The sequence below is a fragment of the Oncorhynchus keta genome, chromosome 35, assembly GCF_023373465.1.
Source record: "Oncorhynchus keta strain PuntledgeMale-10-30-2019 chromosome 35, Oket_V2, whole genome shotgun sequence".
In the NCBI taxonomy this organism is placed as follows: domain Eukaryota; kingdom Metazoa; phylum Chordata; class Actinopteri; order Salmoniformes; family Salmonidae; genus Oncorhynchus; species Oncorhynchus keta.
The window spans coordinates 42,090,261-42,111,204 of NC_068455.1; the positions used below are offsets into that span (position 1 = coordinate 42,090,261).

The window sequence follows — 20,944 nt, forward strand, 5'->3', positions numbered from 1 at the left end:
GAAGGGGGGTGAGAAGGATTACTTACCCTTACTTATATATGTTTTCACACTACGAGGTTGGAATAATACTGTGAAACTGAAAATGATGATAATGCCCTTTTAGTGTAAGGTGTTTGAAAAGACCACCTGAAATGTCAGCTTGTTTTGGTGGGATGGATTTGGGCCTGCCTGGTAATGTCACCAGGCGGTAAATTAGTTAATCGACAAATAAGAGAGTTCCAAACTTCTCTGCCAATAACAGCTAGTTTAAAATGTTCCCCTTCCACTCAGACCCCTCCCAGGCAGTCCTAGCAAATTCTTGCTTGAGAAATTGCTCTTTGCTAAGAAGCTATTTTTGTTTATTTTTGACCATTTTAATTGAAAACAATCACATTAAGATACTTAATTGTTACCCAGAAATTATGCAATATTGAGATAGAAACAGCTGCATTGGACCATCAAGGGAAATCACACATTAGGAAATCATTGTGATCCACATAAGGGGATAGTCTGCTGAGAATATTTATAGTCCTCTAATGGTCACAATTATATAAAGTTGTATTCCTGTACTGTGTTGATCAACAAAAGACTTTACTGTATGAATTGAATAATTATTCAAATGTCCTTAACATGCATATTATTTTGACACATGATCTTTCCTCTGCTTCTTTTTTGAGAAACTAATGCCTTGAGTAAAACCAAGGGTTTATGGTTTTACGAGAAATAAAAATATTGTTCCTCTCCCAAACTACACCACACTCAATAGCATATGGATCAACATAAAATGTGTATAATGACACAGCCTCAGGTAGGCCTAGTATGGCCTATGTTTATAGGCCATACTATGAGTTTATATGTCCTCAAGTAGCCTAACAAGCTGTAGGTTAAGCATGATATTTACTAAAATACTTCAGAACTTTGTAGTATTAGATTGCATGTGGGGAACATTATTCGATTACCACCACGGGTCTTGGCTGATGGGCAATACGCAATTTATAGTCTAGGTTATATCTAGTAGGCATATTAACATAATTGTCAGCATCTTATATGAATCTTTCAATTAATAAGTAATGTATTATGTATTTTTTGTTTATCTTATTTTCATATAAGGTCATGCACGCTTATGCCGGTGACACCGATGTAGCGCTTTTATCGTCGTCTCTCCCCTCCCCCTGTCCGTGCAAGTCTGGCAGCGTAACATCTGTGCGTACGCGGTCGTGATTGTTGTGAAGATGGCGGGGGGAGAGACAGAGAAGGAATATGACACAAGGAAAGCTATCGAAGGGCTCCGAGAACGGTTCCAGGAATTGACCACAACGCTAAAAGAAGACTCGGAATCACTGTCTGAGTCCTCTTTGCTTTTCTGCCAGGAATTCTGCCAGGTCAGCATTTTTTTTCTTCCAACTACCCATCCTAGTGGTTTGCAGTCTTCCATCCAGCTTCCAGCCTGATGATGCGCGTGTACGTTAGGTACAACAATGTAGCTAGCTCGCGCTAGCCACATCAGAGCATAAAAAAACACAATTACTCCCCGTTTTAACTTCCAACGATAGTAGTTAGTGAACTATATACATCATACGTGTTTTCCGATATTTAGTTAATTCCTTTACTTTCGAATTATACCCGAGCATCACTAATTTTCCCAAGCTAGTTAGCGAGTTGCTAGTTGAATGCTGGCTGGCTAGCTAGCTAGTTAAGGCTCCTTAATGCTGGGAAGAGCTAGTTAGCGTTTTGTGCAGACTTTTATTCACATGCTCTAGCTGTTGGTGTTTTAGGTTTTGCACGAGACGAAACATCATTCATCCATGTAAACGTGCATATTTTACTTTAAATTATGGCAACAGAACGTTTTCCCTTTCTTCCATTGTGTTAGTGGATCAATATTGAGTGCGCCTGCAAAAGTATTCTATAGGGCCTGGTCAACCTAATGGTATTCATTTTCATGCACAGCATAGGTTAACTACGTATGCATAGTTTTAATTGTTAGAAAAACAATATGAACTCATCAGCCTGTTTGGGTAGGTTTATTCGGTTTTGTGCTTGATATATAGTCTTTGTTTTTTGTGTGTAATGTGGCAAACCTGGTGGGCCTTGTTTGAAGCCCCATCTGTGCGAAGTTATTAATTCATTGGTCACATTAGGGATTATGAATGAACTTCAATCTCATATCGGGCTCCATTTGGATATAAAATGACAATAGTGTTTTATCTGACATTGACTGTAATAAGAACACACACAAGATTGGCTAGACGGTTACAAGGCTAACTTACTAAAACACAGGGTTTTCTCTGCAACCTTTAAATACCTGGTCACCTCAAGATTTGTGTGTGTTTATTATCATGTGCTGAGAATTACATTTTTATTTATTTTCATATGTTGGAAATGCAAGGAAATATCACATGTTAGGCTACGTTTAGCAATAGCCTGAGTTGTAGTCTATTTAGGACTGTCCTTCTTAGAGGACCCTTACTCATTGAGCAGAGATTAGGCTTCGACTGGGGGAAGGGATGACAGGCAGGGAGAAGAATGTCAGTGCTTGTAGCATTCAAGTTAGTCTCACTCTCAACTTTGAATGTTGTCCTGCATGGGTAGCCTATGAACTACTCTGCGTGGTTTAGCCTATTATAGGCTACTGCATGAATTCCATTTGGCCCACACTATAGGCTCCAATCAGGAGCCGGGCTTATAGAAGTCTAAGCAGCCTCCTGTATAATGCTTGTGTCGCTACAGTGCCTTCAAAGTATTCAAACCCCTTGACGTTGCACATTTTATTATGTTGCAGCCTGATTTTAAAATGGATTAGATGTTTTGGTCACTGGACCACAATACCTGACAATGTTTAAGTGGAATTATGTTTTTATATATATTTTTTTTAACAAATTAATGAAAAGCTTAAATGTCTTGTCAATAAGTATTCAACCCCCTTTGTTATGGCAAGCTTAAGTTCAGGAGTAAGAATATGATTAACAAGTCATATAAGTTGCATGGACTCGCTCTGCATTAATAGTATTTAACATGATTTTTGAATGACTACCTCATCTCTGTACCCCACACATAAAATTATCTGTAAGGTCCCTCGGTCGAACAGATTCAACCACAAATACCAGGGAGGTTTTCCAATGCCTCGTAAAGAAGGGCATCAATTGGTTGATGGGTTAAAAAACAAGAGACATTGAATATCCCTTTGAGCATGTTATTCATTACACTTTGGATGGTTTATCAATACCAGTGGTGGAAAAAATACTCAATTGTCATACTTGAGTAAGAGTAAAGATACCTTAATAGACATTGACTCTAAAATACACTTAAATTATTTTTTACTTTTGATACTTAAAAGCAAACCAGACGGTACCATTTTCTTGTTTTGTTTAATTTACGCATAACCAGGGGCACACTCCAACACTCAGACATAATTTACAAACTAAGCATGTGTTTAGGTAGCCCATCAGATCAGAGACAGTAGAGATGACTGGGATGTTCTCTTGATAAGTGTGTGAATGAGACTTTTTTTTTTTTTTCTGTCCTGCTAAGCACTCAAAATGTAATGAGTACTTTTGGGTGGTGGAGTGAAAAGTACATTCTTTTTTTTAGGAATGTAGTTAAGTAAAAGTTGTCAAATACCCTAAACTACATCAGTAAAAATACTTTAAAGTACTACTTAAGTACTTTACACCACTGATCAATACACCCAGTCACTACAAATATACAGGCGTCCTTCGTAACTCTGTTGCTGAAGAGGAAGGAAACCATTCATGTAATACTGCAAAAAAACATCCAATAGAACACATTACTGAGTACCGTTCTCCATATTTTCAAGCAGAGAGGTAGCTGCATAATGTTATGAGTATGTTTGTAATTGTTAGACTGAGTTTTTCAGGATAAAAAAGAAACGGAATGGAGCTAAGCACAGGCAAAATCCTAGACGAAAACCTTTTTCAGTCTGCTTTCCACTCGACACTGGGAGATGAATTCACCTTTCAGCAGGACAACACAAGACCAGATCTACATGAGTTCTTCCCAAGAATACAGTGAATGTTCCTGAGTGGCCAAGTTAGTTTCGACTTCAATCTATGGCAAGACCTGGTTGCCTAGGAATGATCAACAACAAATTTGACAGAGCTTGCAGAATTTTGAAAAGAATAATGGGCAAATGTTGCACAATCAAGGTGTGGAAACTCTTAGAGACTTACCCAGAAAGACTCTCAGCTGAAATCAATGCCTAAAGAGCTTCTACAAAGTATTGACTCGGGGGTAGGGCTGGTTTTATATGGGCAAAATATTTTGAATAATAAAAGTTATACATTTGCTTCATGGGTAGTGGGTGGCAACATCCATTGAAATCCTTTAGAATGTGTCTTTCTCAACTCGGATTTGTTCTATACAGTTCAATTCAACTTCAACCAAATACATTTCTGCATTTCCTGCACTAATTTGAGATCATTTTCACACTGCCACGTAGGGTTGCACGATATGGGCCAACAACCTAGGCCTTATTTTTAACCAAATGTTGCAATTGTGATTTGACTTGTGAATTAGAGAAACACTTGGGTGAGCTGTTGGAATGATGGAAATATAATGATTGTTCTCCTTTCATAGCTTGAATATAATAGTGGGCACTTTGAATAGTGTTTGACATGATGATGCCAGAGAGGAGTTATTGTGAAAGGGTAGGAACCAAAGTGTTGATAAGTGTTTCCAAGGGGACCCTATAATCTTTGGCTACATTGAATTTGTTCAATTAGCTACTTCATGTAGCTTACTTATTCATGCTTCTCGTATTCCCTTTTGATTTAAAAGATACTGTTGCACAAACATGCAGATTTAGGTCTATACCATCACTGGTATAATCAGGCTGTATAGCTAATTAGGTTCTCTTACTCAGTACATTCATTAGCTAGCTACCCAGCTAACTTAGCATTAGTAGCAAAGAAGATTTAGGCCTAACTTGCTAAGAAAAGACAAACTAGCTGTTTGCAGATGTAAGAAACATAAATTAAGTGTAATTGTAGAACGCTAGTGGATTTATATTAAGAAGCCAAATGAAAACGGCATCATTGTCGTCATTGTTGCATGTGCTACGTTGACCATGCAGACTGAACGCAAGTTTTCGAGGAACAACAAATGCGCTCCTTGAGTGACAGGGGGCGGGGTTAGATCTGTGTGGAAACCAGCATGGAGAGCAAGAGTGGAGAGATGACTCAAGTAGCGAAGTAAACTATAAAAATGGACACACGGCATATCCCATTTAACAAACCAAACATTCAAATACTGTTGTAGAAGGTAACGTAAAAACTCAAACCGGTCCGTGCATCAATACCGGTATATTGTAAAAAACAGTTTACCGCCCAGCCCTACTCATGGGGTGAATACTTATGTAAATGGAAAGATATTGCTGTATTTCATTGGTAATACATTTGCAAACATTTCGAAAAACATGTTTTCACTTTGTCATTATGGGGTATATTGTGTGTAGATGGGTGAGATAAATATATTTCATACATTTTGCATTCAGGCTGTAAAACAAAACTTTCTGAAGGCACTGTATGTTGGTTCATCTTTCATTTTTTTTATTAGACCACATATGAGGTGAATGTTCGCAGTCCAACAAAGTGTTCTTTACTAGTGATGCACCGATATGACATTTTTGGCCGATAACGATATCCCATATTTTCCTTGCCAAAAAAACGATCCTGATAACTGATATTTAACATTTTAGCAGCCTTTAAGCATTCTAGTACAGTTAAATAGTTAACACACACATGTGGACACAGCAGTCTAAGGCACTGTTATCTCAGTGCAAGAGGTGTCACTACAGTCCCTGGTTCGAATCCAGGCTGTGTCACATCTGGCCGTGGTTGGGAGTCCCACAGTGCGGCGCACAATTGGCCCAGCGTTGTCCGAAACAATACTGCGTGGATGTTTTGGAGTCTGATAACTCTGAGGAGGATGTTGGGGAAAAATATATTGGGTATTGAGTAGACTGATACCGCATTTCATTGATCCCCAATTCTTAGGTAAAGCTGTACAGTGCAATATGAATGTCAATACACACAATAGGCTGACTGGGGAGGTGATTTCACACAGTCACAGTCCTGCGATAAGAGCTACAACGCAGTTGTGTTCTGTGAGTGTCACCGAGTAGACTGATAATTAGATTGCTTCACATGCCAAACTTTTTTAACATTATCTAGTCTAAATATGGCATGATTCCACCAATTGTAACCTTCTGCATCACTTTCAAATAGGTACTTTTATTTTGAAGCCAAATTCCACTATTGGGCCTAATCGTTATTGTGGCTAGCTTCACAACACATAATCCAGACCGGCCTCGACTCACTAGCCAGATGAAGCTAGCTGGCTGTTTCTAACGTTAGTTTAGAGCAATGGGTTTAAGTAACTGACTAGCTGTTCATTTTCAAGAACTGAAGTTCAATTTCAATAGGCGAACAAGTGGCTACCTAGCTAAAACTTACTCAAAAGAATTCCTAAATCACTGCTAAGAATAATGAAAACGACTGCAGTTTCTACTGGTCATTGTTTTCAGGTTGGTTGTATTGGTGCTAGCTAGGTACCAAGCTAAAGCTAGCTACCCCAGAAGTTGCGGTCAAACAAATAATGCTTCATTACCAACGCAGTATTTTAAAGACATCGTTCGTTGCCGGTGTTTGCTCGTTTGCAGACTTTTTTTTGTACAGCTTTGACAGTGCTACTGATAGTAGTAGTGGCGCTTGGCTTGCACGTGCAAATTCCTAACACACAACATTCTATAATAGAACTGTTATTTGACTTGTTAAATAGTGTTATTTGACATATTTTTTTTGACATGCGAAGACCCAAATGGCATTCCATGGTATGTCGTGAAGCTTATAGCAGTGCTATTACTGTGTAACTCCGGTAGGGCAACGTCTGAAAAATAGCGCACTTGGTAGTGTATACCGGTGCTCAACCAGAAAGCCAACATCACCCACGACAGAACAAATTACGTTATCTTGCCGTTAATGAATTTCACCTTTGCTGTCTCTCTGAAATGTTCTTACTCTTTCAATTGCCGGCCGACTTGTTACCTGCTCGATTCACACAGCAGACATTGTGGGCTAGGTTAAGAATGCTGTTTTGCACATGTAGCGCAGAATTTTACATGCCGTCATTGCGTCCTGTACGTTATATAGGTACGCACGTCAGCTTTGACATCGGTTTTGCACATCGGCGTTAAACTCTACATCGGGCCGATACAGGTGTTGGCTTTTTTGACTAATATCGGACGATTTTCCTATATTTTCACCGATACATTTTGCATCCCTATTCTTTACATTAGTGAATGCCATAAATATGCCTACAGGAGATTTATACGGTGCATTTGGAACGTATTCAGACCTCTTTTTCCACGTGTTAAGTTACATCCTTTATCGAAAATTGATTAAATAATTTTCCTAACCAATCTACACACAATACCCCATAATGACAAAACACAGGTTTTTATGAATCTTTGCAAATTTTATATACCCCCCTGAAATATCAAATTTACATAAGTATTCAGGCCCTTTACTCAGTACTTTGTTGAAGCACCTTTGGCAGCAATTACAGCCTCAAGTCTTCTTGGGTATGATGCTACAAGCTTGGCACACCAGTATTTGGAGTTTGTCCTCCATTCTTCTCTGCAGATCCTCTCAAGCTCTGTCAGGTTGGATGAGGAGCATTGCTGCGCAGCTACTTTCAGGTCTCTCCAGAGATGTTTGATTGAGTGGCCCAGCCAGAACCCGGACATGAACCCAAGGACATTCAGAGACTTGTCCCGAAGCAACGCCTGTGTTGTCCTGGCTGTGTGCTTTTGGTCATTGTCCTGTTGGAAGGTGAACCTTTGCCCCAGTCTGAGTACCTGCTCCAGAGCACTCAGGACTTCATCAAGGATCTTACTGTATTTTCCTCTTCATCTTTCCCTCGAGCCTGAGTAAGTAGTCTCCCAGTCCCTGCCGCTGAAAACCATGCTTCACCATAGGGATGGTGCCAGATTTCCTCCAGATGTGATGCTTGGCATTCAGGCCAAAGGTTTCACCAAACCAGAGAATCTTGTTTCTCATGGTCTGAGAGTCCTTTAGGTGCCCTTTGGCAAACTGTCATGCATTCTTTTGAGTGCCTTCTGTCTTGGGACTCTACCATAAATACCTGATTGGTGCTGGTTGCCCTTTAGGGTGGTTCTCCCATCTCAACAGAGGAACTCTGGAGAGCTGTCAGTGACAATCCTGTCTCGGAGCTCCACGTACAATTTCTTCGACCTCATGGCTTGGTTTTTGCTCTAACCATGCACTGTCAACTGTGGGACCTTCTTTTCTTTATATAGTTGGGTGTACCTTTCCAAATCATGTCCAATCAATTTAATAATCAAGTTCAACGAAGTTGTTGAAACATCTCAAATATGAATAATGGAAACAAGATTCACCTGAGTATCAATATTGAGTCTCATAGCAAATTGTCTGAATTCTTACAGTACCAGTCAAAAGTTTGGACACCGATTCATTCCAGGGTTTTTCTTTATTTGTACTATTTCTACATTCTAGAATAATAGTGAAGACATAAAAATTATGAAACAGCACACATGGAATCATGTAGAAACCAAAAAGTGTAAAACAAAGGTTCTTCAAAGAAGCCACCCTTTGCCTTGACGACAGCTCTGCACACTCTTGGCATTCTCTCAACCAGCTTCATGAGGTAGTCAGTCCCCTGGAATGCATTTCAATTAACAGGTGTTCCTTGATGAAGGTTAATTTGTGGAATTTCTTTCCTTGTTAATCCGTTTGAACCAATCAGTTGTTGTGACAAGGTAAGGGTGGTACAGTGGGGCAAAAAAGTATTTAGTCAGCCATCAATTGTGCAAGTTCTCCCACTTAAAAAGATGAGGCCTGTAATTTTCATCATATGTACAACTATGACAGACAAAATGAGAAACAAAAATCCAGAAAATCACATTGTAGGATTTTTAATGAATTTATTTGCAAATTATGGTGGAAAATAAGTAATATATAATTTGTGAGCTGTTGGCTAGAGCGCATGTGCCAAGACTAGAGTGGGCACATTTGCATTAGGTCATCATGCACTGATGTTTATCTATTTCAGTTTAGAATGTAATTTGTTTAATCAGGTGTGTTAGCTGTGGGGCTGGGAAGTGTGATACAGATCAGGGCCCCGAGGGCAGGAGTTTCCCATCCCTGGGCTAGAGTATAGACTATTATTTATAGGGCTGGGATGATGCCAGTATCACAGTATGTTTTCCATGGCAAAAATGTAAACACCAAGCAGGCCAAACTCTTTGGTCCTTTAAAAACCTGCTATACGTAAAATATTGTGAGCTATAGCTTGGAAAATAAATTAAATGTGACCCTGAATGAGGGCTGCGTTCATAAATAGTATTGTGGCTTACGAAACAACTTAACGAGTATGGTGATACTGGTGTCGTTCCGGCCCTGATTATTTCCCAATTGTTTTGGTAGTTGTGGTTTTCTCAATTTGCTATTTTAATGGAGTGTAGCCTAATTTACTTGGAAGGACTAATACTTAATGAAATTAGTCCATTAGTCATTTTCTATGATAATTGTCAAGTAGTTGAGAAAATACAAATACATTTAATAGCAAGCACTAATCAGCTTGCCACATTTTATGCCAGACTGGGAGCATGCCATGATGTTGTCATTTGTTTACAGATCCTTGTGGAACATGCAGGCCGATGGAAGACTGAGGAGGAGCCACTGCCTTTACTGGAGGCATACACAGTGGCCATACTCAGTTATGCGAAGGCCACATCCTGTCTCTCCTCCGAATGTGAAAATGTGCCACTCGTTCTTGAAAACCTAGCAATGTGAGTATGGTCTGATTTCATATGCATAGATGCTTCATGGAACCAGCTATGCATTATTTCAGATGGTGCCCGGCCTATGTTGTTGAATGACTGTTTGCATTCCACTTCTGCTAGTGCTACTGACCAATACAACTGTATCCTGCCTAGGGTTTTTATGGTGACCGTATTACCGCCTCACCGGCGGTCATGAGTCAAGATGCAGTCAAATTCCAGGTGACCGTTTAGTCATGGTAGTTAGGCTTTTCCAAACTGATGCTGCTGATGGTCGTTAGTAGCGTACCAAACTTGCTAACTGCCTGGTACTCCGCACTCTTGTCCTTCTAACTCTGACATCAATGCAAATGTAATCTAAAATCTAATCAAACACTTCTTGAGCTCATGTTGTGCAACATTTCTATAGGCTACACAATTGCGTGAGAAGTTGATGGCCTCTATTAAAAAGAGGATCCCATTACCAGGCTAGGCCTGCTATATTTATTTCTCAGCTTTCCTAATATTAAGCACATTCCTTCTCTTTAAAACAGGAGTATATGAAAATGGTATGGTATGAAAATGAACCATGGGAAAAGCGCCCTCCATTCGCTATTTAATTTCATAAATGTTATGTCTTTTTTTTTTTACACTGCCCCTGTTTCGATACGGGTGCATGATAATGGTCCATTCTAAACAAATTTCACCCATGTATTATTTTGTATATGTAAAGACAAGATTGAATCAATAATAGTGTGATGGGTGACAATATTAGCCTACCACTTGTGAATGATGTATTACCACTTGTGAATGATGCCCAGCGCAAGGCAAGAAACAGCGCATGCTTTTAAAACTTTTGTAGCCTAGCCCATAGGCCTATATGTTTTGATAAGGTTTGTATCACAACTAAAGTGGCCAAATGACTTAAATTGAAGCACATTTATCTGCTTTACAATGGATGTAGGAGCCTAATTGGCATACATACACAGCGTGTGAGTCAAGTTTGGGGAATATTTTTATGGTGAAAATTGCACCTTTATGGGCCTCCCGAGTGGCGCAGTGGTTTAAGGCACTGCAGTGCTGTAGGTGTCACTCCAGACCTGGGCTCGATCCCAGCAGTGTTGCAGCCAAATGTCTGTCTTTACTTGTAGCCTGTGAGAAGACCCATTTACGTGACGGAGAGCCATGTGAGTGAGAGGTGCTGAGTGCTTCGGGCATGCAGCCGGGAGAAGGGAATTTGAATTATTATGTTATGCCCAAGGGCACAATGGCCACTGGCCACAAAAAGCATGGATTTCTTTTTAAAGGGACATTATGGCCACACAAAGGGAGTGCAGCCGGAAAATTCAAGTGCTTGTGAAATTGTGAATGAGAGACTGATGACGTGTGTACAGCTTGTGCAAAAAAAACAAAGCTGAGCTCATGCCTTTCATGCAACTTTTTTCAAATCATCATTAGTTGCATCATGCAGCCTTATAGCATGTATTTAAAAAATCTAAACATTTTGCCCAACATTAGTATCATAACTAAATTAAGCAAACCGGAGTACCTGTTTCTTTATTAACCGCTCAACGCAGAATAGTCTTGTGCGCACTCACTCAAATCAGTTGGAGAAAATATCCTTTCTATTTTATTCAGCTATGTTCAATTGTATGCTTCATACTATAATATAATGCCATGGAATTCTAAGCAAATCTTGTCTACTAAATGAACTAGTGTAGCCCACAGCCATATGGCATAGCCAAATCAGGGCCTAACATACAGACAACTCAGATTATGCTATTCTGTTCTAATGAAATAGAATACATTTTCTTCAGACCTGTCTAAATAAATTGATTTATTGTGATGGTGTAGGCTATATTACATGGAATTACTAGACTTAAAAAAAAATGTACATGTTCCAAAGGTCCGCATAAATGGCTTGTAGGCTATGCGTGGAAGCCAGGAGATGCAAAATGTGTTACAGTGAGACCAACCGTTATTTGCTTGACAATCACCGGCTGACAAAATGTCATGACTGCCACAACCCTAATACTCTGAAGCGATGCGAACGTCGCAAAATTAATTTAGAAATCTATATTATTCAATTATTGCACCCACACTGCTTGCACGAGTCAACGAGCGTCTGCGTTACCAAGGGCTAAAATAGAAGTCACTATTTGTGACGCAGATCGCGCTGCAAGTCCTGCCTCTCCCAAGTCCTGCCTCTCCCATCTCCTCATTGGTTTATAGAAGCAGGTACCCACGTGCCATCTCATTTACATTACATTACATTTAAGTCATTTAGCAGACGCTCTTATCCAGAGCGACTTACAAATTGGTGCATTCACCTTATGACATCCAGTGGAACAGCCACTTTACAATAGTGCATTGGTTATACCCACGTGGGTGACTGAAAGACAAATGAGGTTGGTGGCGGTAATTCACCAAATTTATGACAGGTGCCAAAGGAGAGATTACTAGAAACGATTTGGTTGACCGTTTTATGTGTGGATTAATTGTCGGAGTGGAGGACCATGTGCATTTCAGGTAAAATAACAACTCAATGTATATATCCCAGGACAAATAAGCTAGCTAAATAGGACAAATTAGCTAGCAAGTGCAAGCTAGCTAAATTGCCATACATGTTTAATGCTTTTCAACCTGTCCCCAAATTAATGTCATTGGTTCAGAGTTTTTGATATTTTAACCTGTGTGTCATGATCGTGTTTGGTGTGGGGGGACAAAATACATTTATGCACGATTGCGCACAGCCGGTTTGGGTTCCACGTAATCCTGCCTCACTCATTTCACAAGCTAAATGAGCCTTTCCTTATAATAAGAGCTGTGGCAGAAGTGTGTAGTGATTCTTTCATTTTAGTCATCTGCACACAACTTTAGCAGCATTAGCATGAACCTAAACAAACTCATTGAATGACCCTGTTTTACTTACAGGAGCTGTCTGGAGCTCCTTCTCTCACTGCCTGAGCATGTCCCTGGTGCCTTATGGGGGGAGTTTCAGTCCTCTATCAAGGTTAGTCTCAATGCTGCTCTTTTTTTGTTAATCAACTTTGCATAAAACAGAAATGTATGGAGTGAACTTTTATTTTATTTAAATAAATAAAAATTCTACTGCCAATTCTCTCTAGAAAAAGTGACATGGTGTCGCTTTGAAACTGAATTGAAATATGCATGCACATATCACAAACCCTATTTGACATAATTAGAGAATCTTGTGTTTAGAAAAGTTGTTTGGTCGGTATATCTGAAGTTTTATGAAGTTATTTCCTTTCATTTATAGTTGGCGCACAGCCTTTTGCAAGAAAATGGGAACACACAGCTTCACATGCTATCAGCTATGGCACAGGCGCCTGGTGTGTGGAACAACACCACTCTGTGCAGCATTCTGTCTAATGAGATACCTGAAATTGACAGAGGTTAGTTTTAGCCTACCGTTTTTTTTTCCCTAATAGCAAAAACGTTCTACATGTGAGTTGACTGATTAAATGTTGTGGTGACGGCTCAGAAGTGCTATTTGTAATAGTGTTCTCTTTCTCTACTCCCCAGTTAATGAGTTCCTGCAGATGGAAGGTCCTACACTCCTTAATATGCGAATAAAGCACCTTATCAAACAGAATCGAGCAGAGAAAGCAGCTGTCTTAGCGAAGGTGTGCTCGGAGTATCCAGAGTACGAAGGAAAAGGGAACTTCAAGCAGACATACTTTGTTTGCCTGTGTGTGACAAAAACACAAGAACAACTCATGCAAGAGGTGAGTGAATAGCATTTACATTAAGTCGTTTACCAGGCAAGTGCATTCAAATAAGGGTGCTGACCCAAATGGTGGTCTTTTAATTACGGATGGAGATTTGCTGAAGAAATTAAACAACTCCTGTTTGATAATGATAAATGAAGATGACCCTAATGTAAAATGATCAACTGTGGATGGCAATGAATTACCATCATTATATGTTTTCTCTGTGCCAGATCACCCAGGTAGACTGTAAGGATGCATTGGAGATGATTTGTAACCTGGAGTCGGATGGGGATGAAAAAGGAGCCCTTTGTTTGTGCTCTGCTTTCCTCAAGCGGCAGCTTCTCCAGGGAGATGTGTATTGTGCCTGGTGAGTATTGCCCTCTTTTCATTTTCCACTCCCTCTCACAGTTTAGAGCGGATGTTGTGTTGACGGCAAACTACCTCTTGTAAAGCCCTTCATGTGTAGCTGACCAATAATGATATACTTTTCTTCTTCAAGGGAGCTCACACTCTTCTGGAGTAAGCTTTTAATGCGGTCAGAGTCTTCGGGAGATTCATTTCTTGATCAATGCAGAAAGTTGGTCCTGCTATCAAGGAACGTCTGTCATATCCTCTTCCTCATCAAGGTTATCCAGTCCGAGGTGAAATTCTTTGTGTAAAATTGTATACGCTACTGCCTGGATATAGCCTGTAGCGATTTATATTCTCATGACTGACTTGGGCTTTATTCTTTTATCAGGTTGGAGGAGTGGGACTGCCTGTGTGCATTGAAATGTGCATTCGAGCTCTACAAATGGCATCCACTGACAACACAGATAGCAGGACCACCATCTGCAAAACAATTTCCTGCCTTTTGCCCACTGATTTCGAGGTGAAACAGGCATGTCAACTAACAGAGTTCCTCAATCAGCCTACTGTGAACTCATATTATGCTGTTGAATCACTCTATAATGAATCTGATGAAAAGCGTGAGGATGAGAATCTTCCAGTACCCAACTCACTACGCTGTGAGTTACTGTTGGCCTTGAAGACACAGTGGCCTTTTGATCCAGAATTTTGGGACTGGAGAACCTTGAAGCGCAATTGTTTGGCATTGATGGGTGAGGAGGCATCCTTTGTGTCATCTATCGACACTCTCAATGACACTGATGAGGGACTTGATGATGCTGCAGAAAAAGGTTCAGAGTTCAAAGACCTTGAGGATTTTATTTTGAACACAACAAATGAATTGAATGAAATTGCAGATGAAAAAGAGAAAAATAGGGAAGCTAAGAAATTAAGGGAGAAAGGGTTTGTTTCGGCAAGATTTAGGAATTGGCGAGCCTATATGCAGTATTGTGTTCTATGTGATAAAGAGTTCCTTGGCCACAGGATAGTCCGTCATGCACAGAAGCATTTTAAAGATGGGGTCTACACCTGTCCAATTTGTGCTGACAGCTTTAACACTAAGGAGGTCCTTGAGCCACATGTAGCATCACATGTAAAGCAATCTTGCAAAGAGCGACTTGCTGCAATGAAAGCAACTAGGAAATTGCCCAAGCCAATGCAATCCACCAGCAGTCATTGGAATCATTTGAAAGATAGAGCTGTTGTTAATCTTGAGGCAGAGACCAATGTCAGTCCAAATGATGCTAATTCTCTGGATGGAAATCACAACAGTGCTGAAACTGTCAAAGTCAATACTCAAAATCCTGTACAAACTAAGGTCAGTCCTCCAAAGCCTGTACAAACTAGATATGAAGCTGAATTTACAGAGGATTGTGTCTGCCCTGTTACATACTGTCAGAAGGTATTCAAGTTTTTTCGGAGTCTTGTAACTCATGTAAAAGCCCACAAAAATGACGAGGAAGCAACACGTTTTTTGGAGATACAACGACAGAAGGTTGTGTGTCAGTATTGTCGTCGGCAGTTTGTTAATGCCAGACATCTCAATGATCATTTGCAAATGCACTGTGGTGCTAAGCCATATTATTGCATACAGCTGAATTGCACAGCCAGCTTTCACTGCAATTCGGAACTTCTCATGCATAAAAGACAACACACTGACTTTAAGGCAAGTTGTATGTTCCCTAATTGTGGAAGGATTTTCAATGAGGCCTACCTGTTGTATGATCATGAGGCACAACATTATCTTACATTCACTTGCAAAATAGCTAATTGTGGGAAGATTTTCTATTCACAGTCCCAGCTAAATTTGCATCAGCAGAACCATGATACAAATGAAGTGCCCATCACAAGTGAGAACCATCCTGTACCTAAAATGGAACCTTCCACCCAGTACTCCGCTAGGCAAGAGGAAACCTGCTCTGCCTCTGTCATTCTAGATCAGAAGACTGCACATGATTATGTGAAGGAAGGAGTAGATTATGTGAAGGAAGGAGTAGTTAAGTCAGGTTCGTCAACATCAACAGTTCCTGAGAACCCAAACGGCACAGTGAAAATAAAACATTCAGTCGAGAGCATGTTGAATTCTGTTACCAATCCTAGAAAGGAGTTACAGAAGTGTTATGTTCCACTCATCAAAACTAAGCTCGGATTGGAGAATGCAAAACTATCTCCTGATGTCCCACTCCAAAATATGATTGCCAATTGTGAGGATCAAAATCACTGTGGAACCAATCCCTTGAAAGGGTATCCAAAAGAGGACCTGGATAACCAACCAACTCAAGCTGTTCAGAAAGTGTTACCACAGGCCTTTCCTCTACCAGCAATTAAGAGTGAACCCCCGTTTTTGCTACATCCATATGAAAGCACTCCTGCAATAACTGGTAGAGATGAAGACGCACATAGTTGTCCACTTGAAGCATGTGACCGCAAATACAGTACCCCTAAAAGTCTCTCCCGACATGTAAAGAAAAACCATCCAGACATTTTTGAAGACTGGAAACTGGCTAAGAAGTACAAGAAAGTTGCCAAAATAACTTCGAGAAAGGTTCCTTCCGTGAACAGGACTTCAAAGGACCAAACACCACTTCATCAAGTATCGCAATGCAGAAATACTGGACTACAACAGTTTGAATATCCGATGGCATGTTCAAGTTTACCTGCTGTTTGCCCCCCTTGGGAAGCCCCACCAAATCAGACTGGGCTAATGCAAACAGAGATGGGTGAAGTGTGGACATCTACATTGAACAATTGCTATGCAGATGTCTTCCATCTGAATGAATACCCCAATAAGAGTGTAACTCCTTGGCAATCAGAATCTCATCCAACTGGCTATCCATTAGAAAGGGGCAGAGAACATACACCAGCAAATATGCATGGCAGTGCCATCCATCCCATTAAATCAGAATCAAGTTTGATGAATCAGATGTCAGAATATGTGTCAAGCTCGCTTATGCTGGATAATGGAGGACACATGCACAGTGGAGGACAACACTTTGGGATAATTAACTCTGGGGTTAATGCAGATAGTGTTGATGTTTCCCTAATGAGAAAAAACTATTCCAGTATGTTTTCCCAAGAAAGTAATGGTAACAATTTGTCAGCTGGAGGTTTCTTTGCTTCATATGTCCCAGATGAATCTTTCAATCTTAATTCAAGATCAAGGCCATCAACAGACATTCCAAGCAATGTATTGAGTCATGATGGCCAAGTAGCACCAAGAAACACAGTGGAGATGACCAACATTGAGAACATAACCCATTTTACATCACCCAATTATGAGAATCAGATGAACAGCTCTGTAGATGACATGCTTCTTAATCCACATTCTTCTATCCAAACTGATGTATCTAATGACGACACATGTCATGCAGAATCTGAAGCTATCCCTGCAGATGACAAGAATGCTGTTCATGAGACACAGACAGTAAAACGCTGCAGACTCAGCAAGAGAACGAAATGGCCTGCTATTATAAAGGATGGTAAAGTTATCTGCCGAAGATGCTTTAGAGAATTCTCAAGCACAAAATCTCTCGGAGGTCATCTTTCAAAACGCTCCCAGTGCAAACCATTAGATGAAATGGATTTAACGGACGATTTGCCTACATCATTTCTCGACTTTCTCAATGACCCAAATGTTCCTGAAACCAATGGATCATCAAACAACTTGGTAAATGTTGAATTCCCACAAGAAGTTGTTGGTAATCTCTCCACACCAAATACCTCTGAATTAGCACAAAAGGAAACCTCAAAACCACTGGATTCGCATTCATTAAACACATTTCCTTCAGTTTTGACAGGTGGACAATCCAAACCCTGCCCAAATAAAGCAGAAGTTTGGATAGAATTGATACAGTCAAAAAATAATGTTTGTCAGCAGAAGGAGCGAAAGTCGAATAATAGTCTTGCTGAAAAAAGGTCAAATACAACTTCCATTGCAGCATGTCAAGATGACAAGGTTATAGAAATTCAAAATGCCTTACAAATGTTGGATTTGGTTGAAGCTGCACATGAGAAAAGTTTGCAGGAAAATTGTTCCTCAAAGTACAATGACCGCCAAAGCAATGCAATCTCAAGCGATAATGTCATGCAAAAAGATAGTGATCAAAGCATGACAACAAAAATGATTATGAAGGAGGACCAGAATCGTGACAATGGCCCCAAGCCGTTCAAGTGTGAAATGGATAATTGTGAATATGGGTTCATGACCAAAGAGGCGTTGTTCAGACACCTTGCTCGAGTTCATGATTACACAATTGAGATGATTGAGGACCTCAAGAAAACCCCAGTCAAATTCTCTCCATATCCTTGTCACATTTGCCCTAAAACATTTACCAGAACCACAGGCCTAAGAATTCACTATGAAAAGGTTCACCACCTGACGCAGGCAGAGATGAACAAGTTAAAGGTTGGAAGTCGCAAAAAAAAGTCAAGCAACTCTTCTATCAAAACAGAGGTAGAGAGTAGTAATGGAACTGGATCTTCAGTTGTGTCGACTTTAATCAAACAAGAGCCACTTGATATTGACATTGGCTGTCCAATGCAAAGCACAAATCAAGAGGGACATGCACAGTCCTCTGAGATCATTACAGCAGGAGATGTAGTACAAGAGGATTCCTTCCATCAGTTAACAGTTGAGAGGTTGCAATCACCACAAGATACTCTGGAGGACCTTGACAAGTCATTTTACCGGTTAGAATCACCATCAAAGACAGGATACACCAAGAATGAGCCATCGATGACAGGCATGCAAATGAACCACACCCCAGTGTTGAAGCAGAAATTCAGTCAAGGTGACACTCCAAAAGAGCCAGAAGCAAGTTCAAACACTAAATCTTTTAGCCATGCAACAGAGGCAATATCCAGCCAGGCTGTGAAACCCTTACCTGAAAAAGCAGGTTGTTCAAAAAACACAATATCTAAAGATGAGGTTCATGTCCAAAAGAAAGAAAAGGTTCAGAAAAGGTTGGGGCTTCAACTGTGTGACGCTGACAATTCTTTCAGTCCATATAGGCCGTACCGTTGTGTTCATGAAGGATGCGCTGCAGCTTTTACGATCCAGCAAAATTTGATACTTCACTGTAGGGCTATGCATCAGTCATCCATTCCCCTGCCTTCAGGAGACCTTGATACTGACATCCCTGGTCAACAAGCTGCTGAAGTCCAGAATAATGAAATCAGATGTCAAGTGAAAGACTGTTCAAGGATATTCCCGGGGATCACAACCTTAGTGCAGCATTACCTCTTGCTTCATAAATTCACTCGAGATAAAGCCACTGTTATGATGTCAAGCATCAAGGTAGGGACATTCCAGTGTGACCGGTCAGAATGTACAGTCTCCTTCACCTCTGTGGAGAAATACATTGACCACATAAAAAACTTTCACAAGGAAATAAACATCTCTGAGAGAGGCAGTGTGGATCAGACTTTCAAGTGTGAGTATGATGGCTGTGACCGGGTCTACACTACAAAGTCAAACCTCCTTCGTCATGAGATGAAAAAGCATAATTTAATTTATATTCCCAGAACACAGCAACAGAGAACGGGCGACATTCCCAACAATGGTAAAGAGAACATTGAAAACAAATTCAAAGTGAAGAAAAAAAACACTAAAAAGAAAGATGACAAATCACCTGACCACTGGACTAGCTTTGGAAAACCCTCTCTGAAATCTATGGATGAAGCATCTGCCATGTGCACAAAAAACTTCTCTTTGCAATACCCATGCATGATAAAAGGCTGTGATGCTGTTGAGAGGGCTGAACGGAATATATTCAGACATTACACCACACATGGACTCACTGAGAGATTTATAGAGGATCAGAGAAGCCAGTTCATTTTCTGCAAAAAGTACCCACGCTCAAGATTCAAAGATGCAAACAAATCCGAGGGTATGTCAACAGACGCCTCCGCTGAGGAGACGGACCCTAATGAGAGTGAATCTGAGATTTCAAAGACCAACTGTCAGAGGCAAGAAGCGTTGGATGGTGTCATTCAAGCAGAGGCTAAACTGTCAACTGATGCTAGTTCTGAATCCCAGTCTTCTACTTCGGAGGTCAAAAAGAGGGGGCGTCCCTTCAAATCGGAGCGGCGAGCATTAGCTTGTCCGGACAGAAAATTGACTCTGAGAAATCGTCCAGCAGATAAAGTTTACCGGTTGACAGACACTTCAGACCAGGGCTTCACTGCTTCTCAAGAGGACGAAACAGAGGATGGTGTTGCACTGGACACCTTGTTAAAGTTCCTGGAAACTTCACCATCGACCCACACTCCCAAAAGAAAAATGAGTGGAGGTTCAAGAACGGAGTTGCCATTAAAACAGCAGCGTACCTTTCAGCAGAAGACGGCCAACATTATATGCGAAACACCTGATCTATTTATTGAAGCCTGTCAAAACCTTGTAGACTTCAGAAATCCTCTCAGTCTTCAATCGGTGAACAATGTGAAGATAGTAGTTGACAAAACCTTTTCCAATGGTGCTGAGCTTTTGCTAAAGCAACTTCAAGATATGCGACCCATGGTTTTAATAAAAAAAGTGGCTTCATAGTTGATGGATTGCTCACAGCCTGATGTTTTTATTTTTTACTCTTAACTCAGGATTAGAAATGTAACATGCTGCAAACATATGTTAATATTGTTCAGATATCAAATGGTAAACTGTTTTCACCATTAAACAATTGAAGGAGTATTTTCTACTTATTATGATTGATTTTAAGTTTGGGTGATGTATGTTAGTCATATAAGAACCAGGTAATCTATAGGGAACATAGACTTTAGAACATGTTTGTATTTATGAGGCTTCTAGTACTAATTGTTTTTGCTAAATGAAGAATTTTAAGGAAAAACTGTTTTTATATATCCCTATGGGATTATATTTTTTGTTTATTTAAATGTTTCAACACTAGTATCTGTAATATTTACATGTCTTCCACAAAGTGTTAAATAAAATAACTGTTTGCCTTTGTAAAACTTGTTTGCAGGATGTTATTTACATTCAGTATTATAAAGCAACTATGTGAAGAGCCCA

At 40.1% G+C, this 20,944-nt stretch overlaps 1 protein-coding gene across 1 annotated transcript; it reads left to right on the forward strand.

Moving 5' to 3' along the window:
* Positions 1-20,913, forward strand: LOC118368505 (zinc finger protein 292-like). Its single transcript, XM_035752662.2, has 8 exons — positions 1-1,361; positions 9,675-9,829; positions 12,734-12,812; positions 13,080-13,215; positions 13,346-13,548; positions 13,764-13,900; positions 14,033-14,174; positions 14,273-20,913. The coding sequence occupies exons 1-8, from the start codon at positions 1,212-1,214 to the stop codon at positions 20,462-20,464; spliced, it is 7,194 nt and encodes a 2,397-aa protein (XP_035608555.1). The 5' UTR covers positions 1-1,211; the 3' UTR covers positions 20,465-20,913.
* Positions 20,914-20,944: the final 31 nt, after the last annotated feature.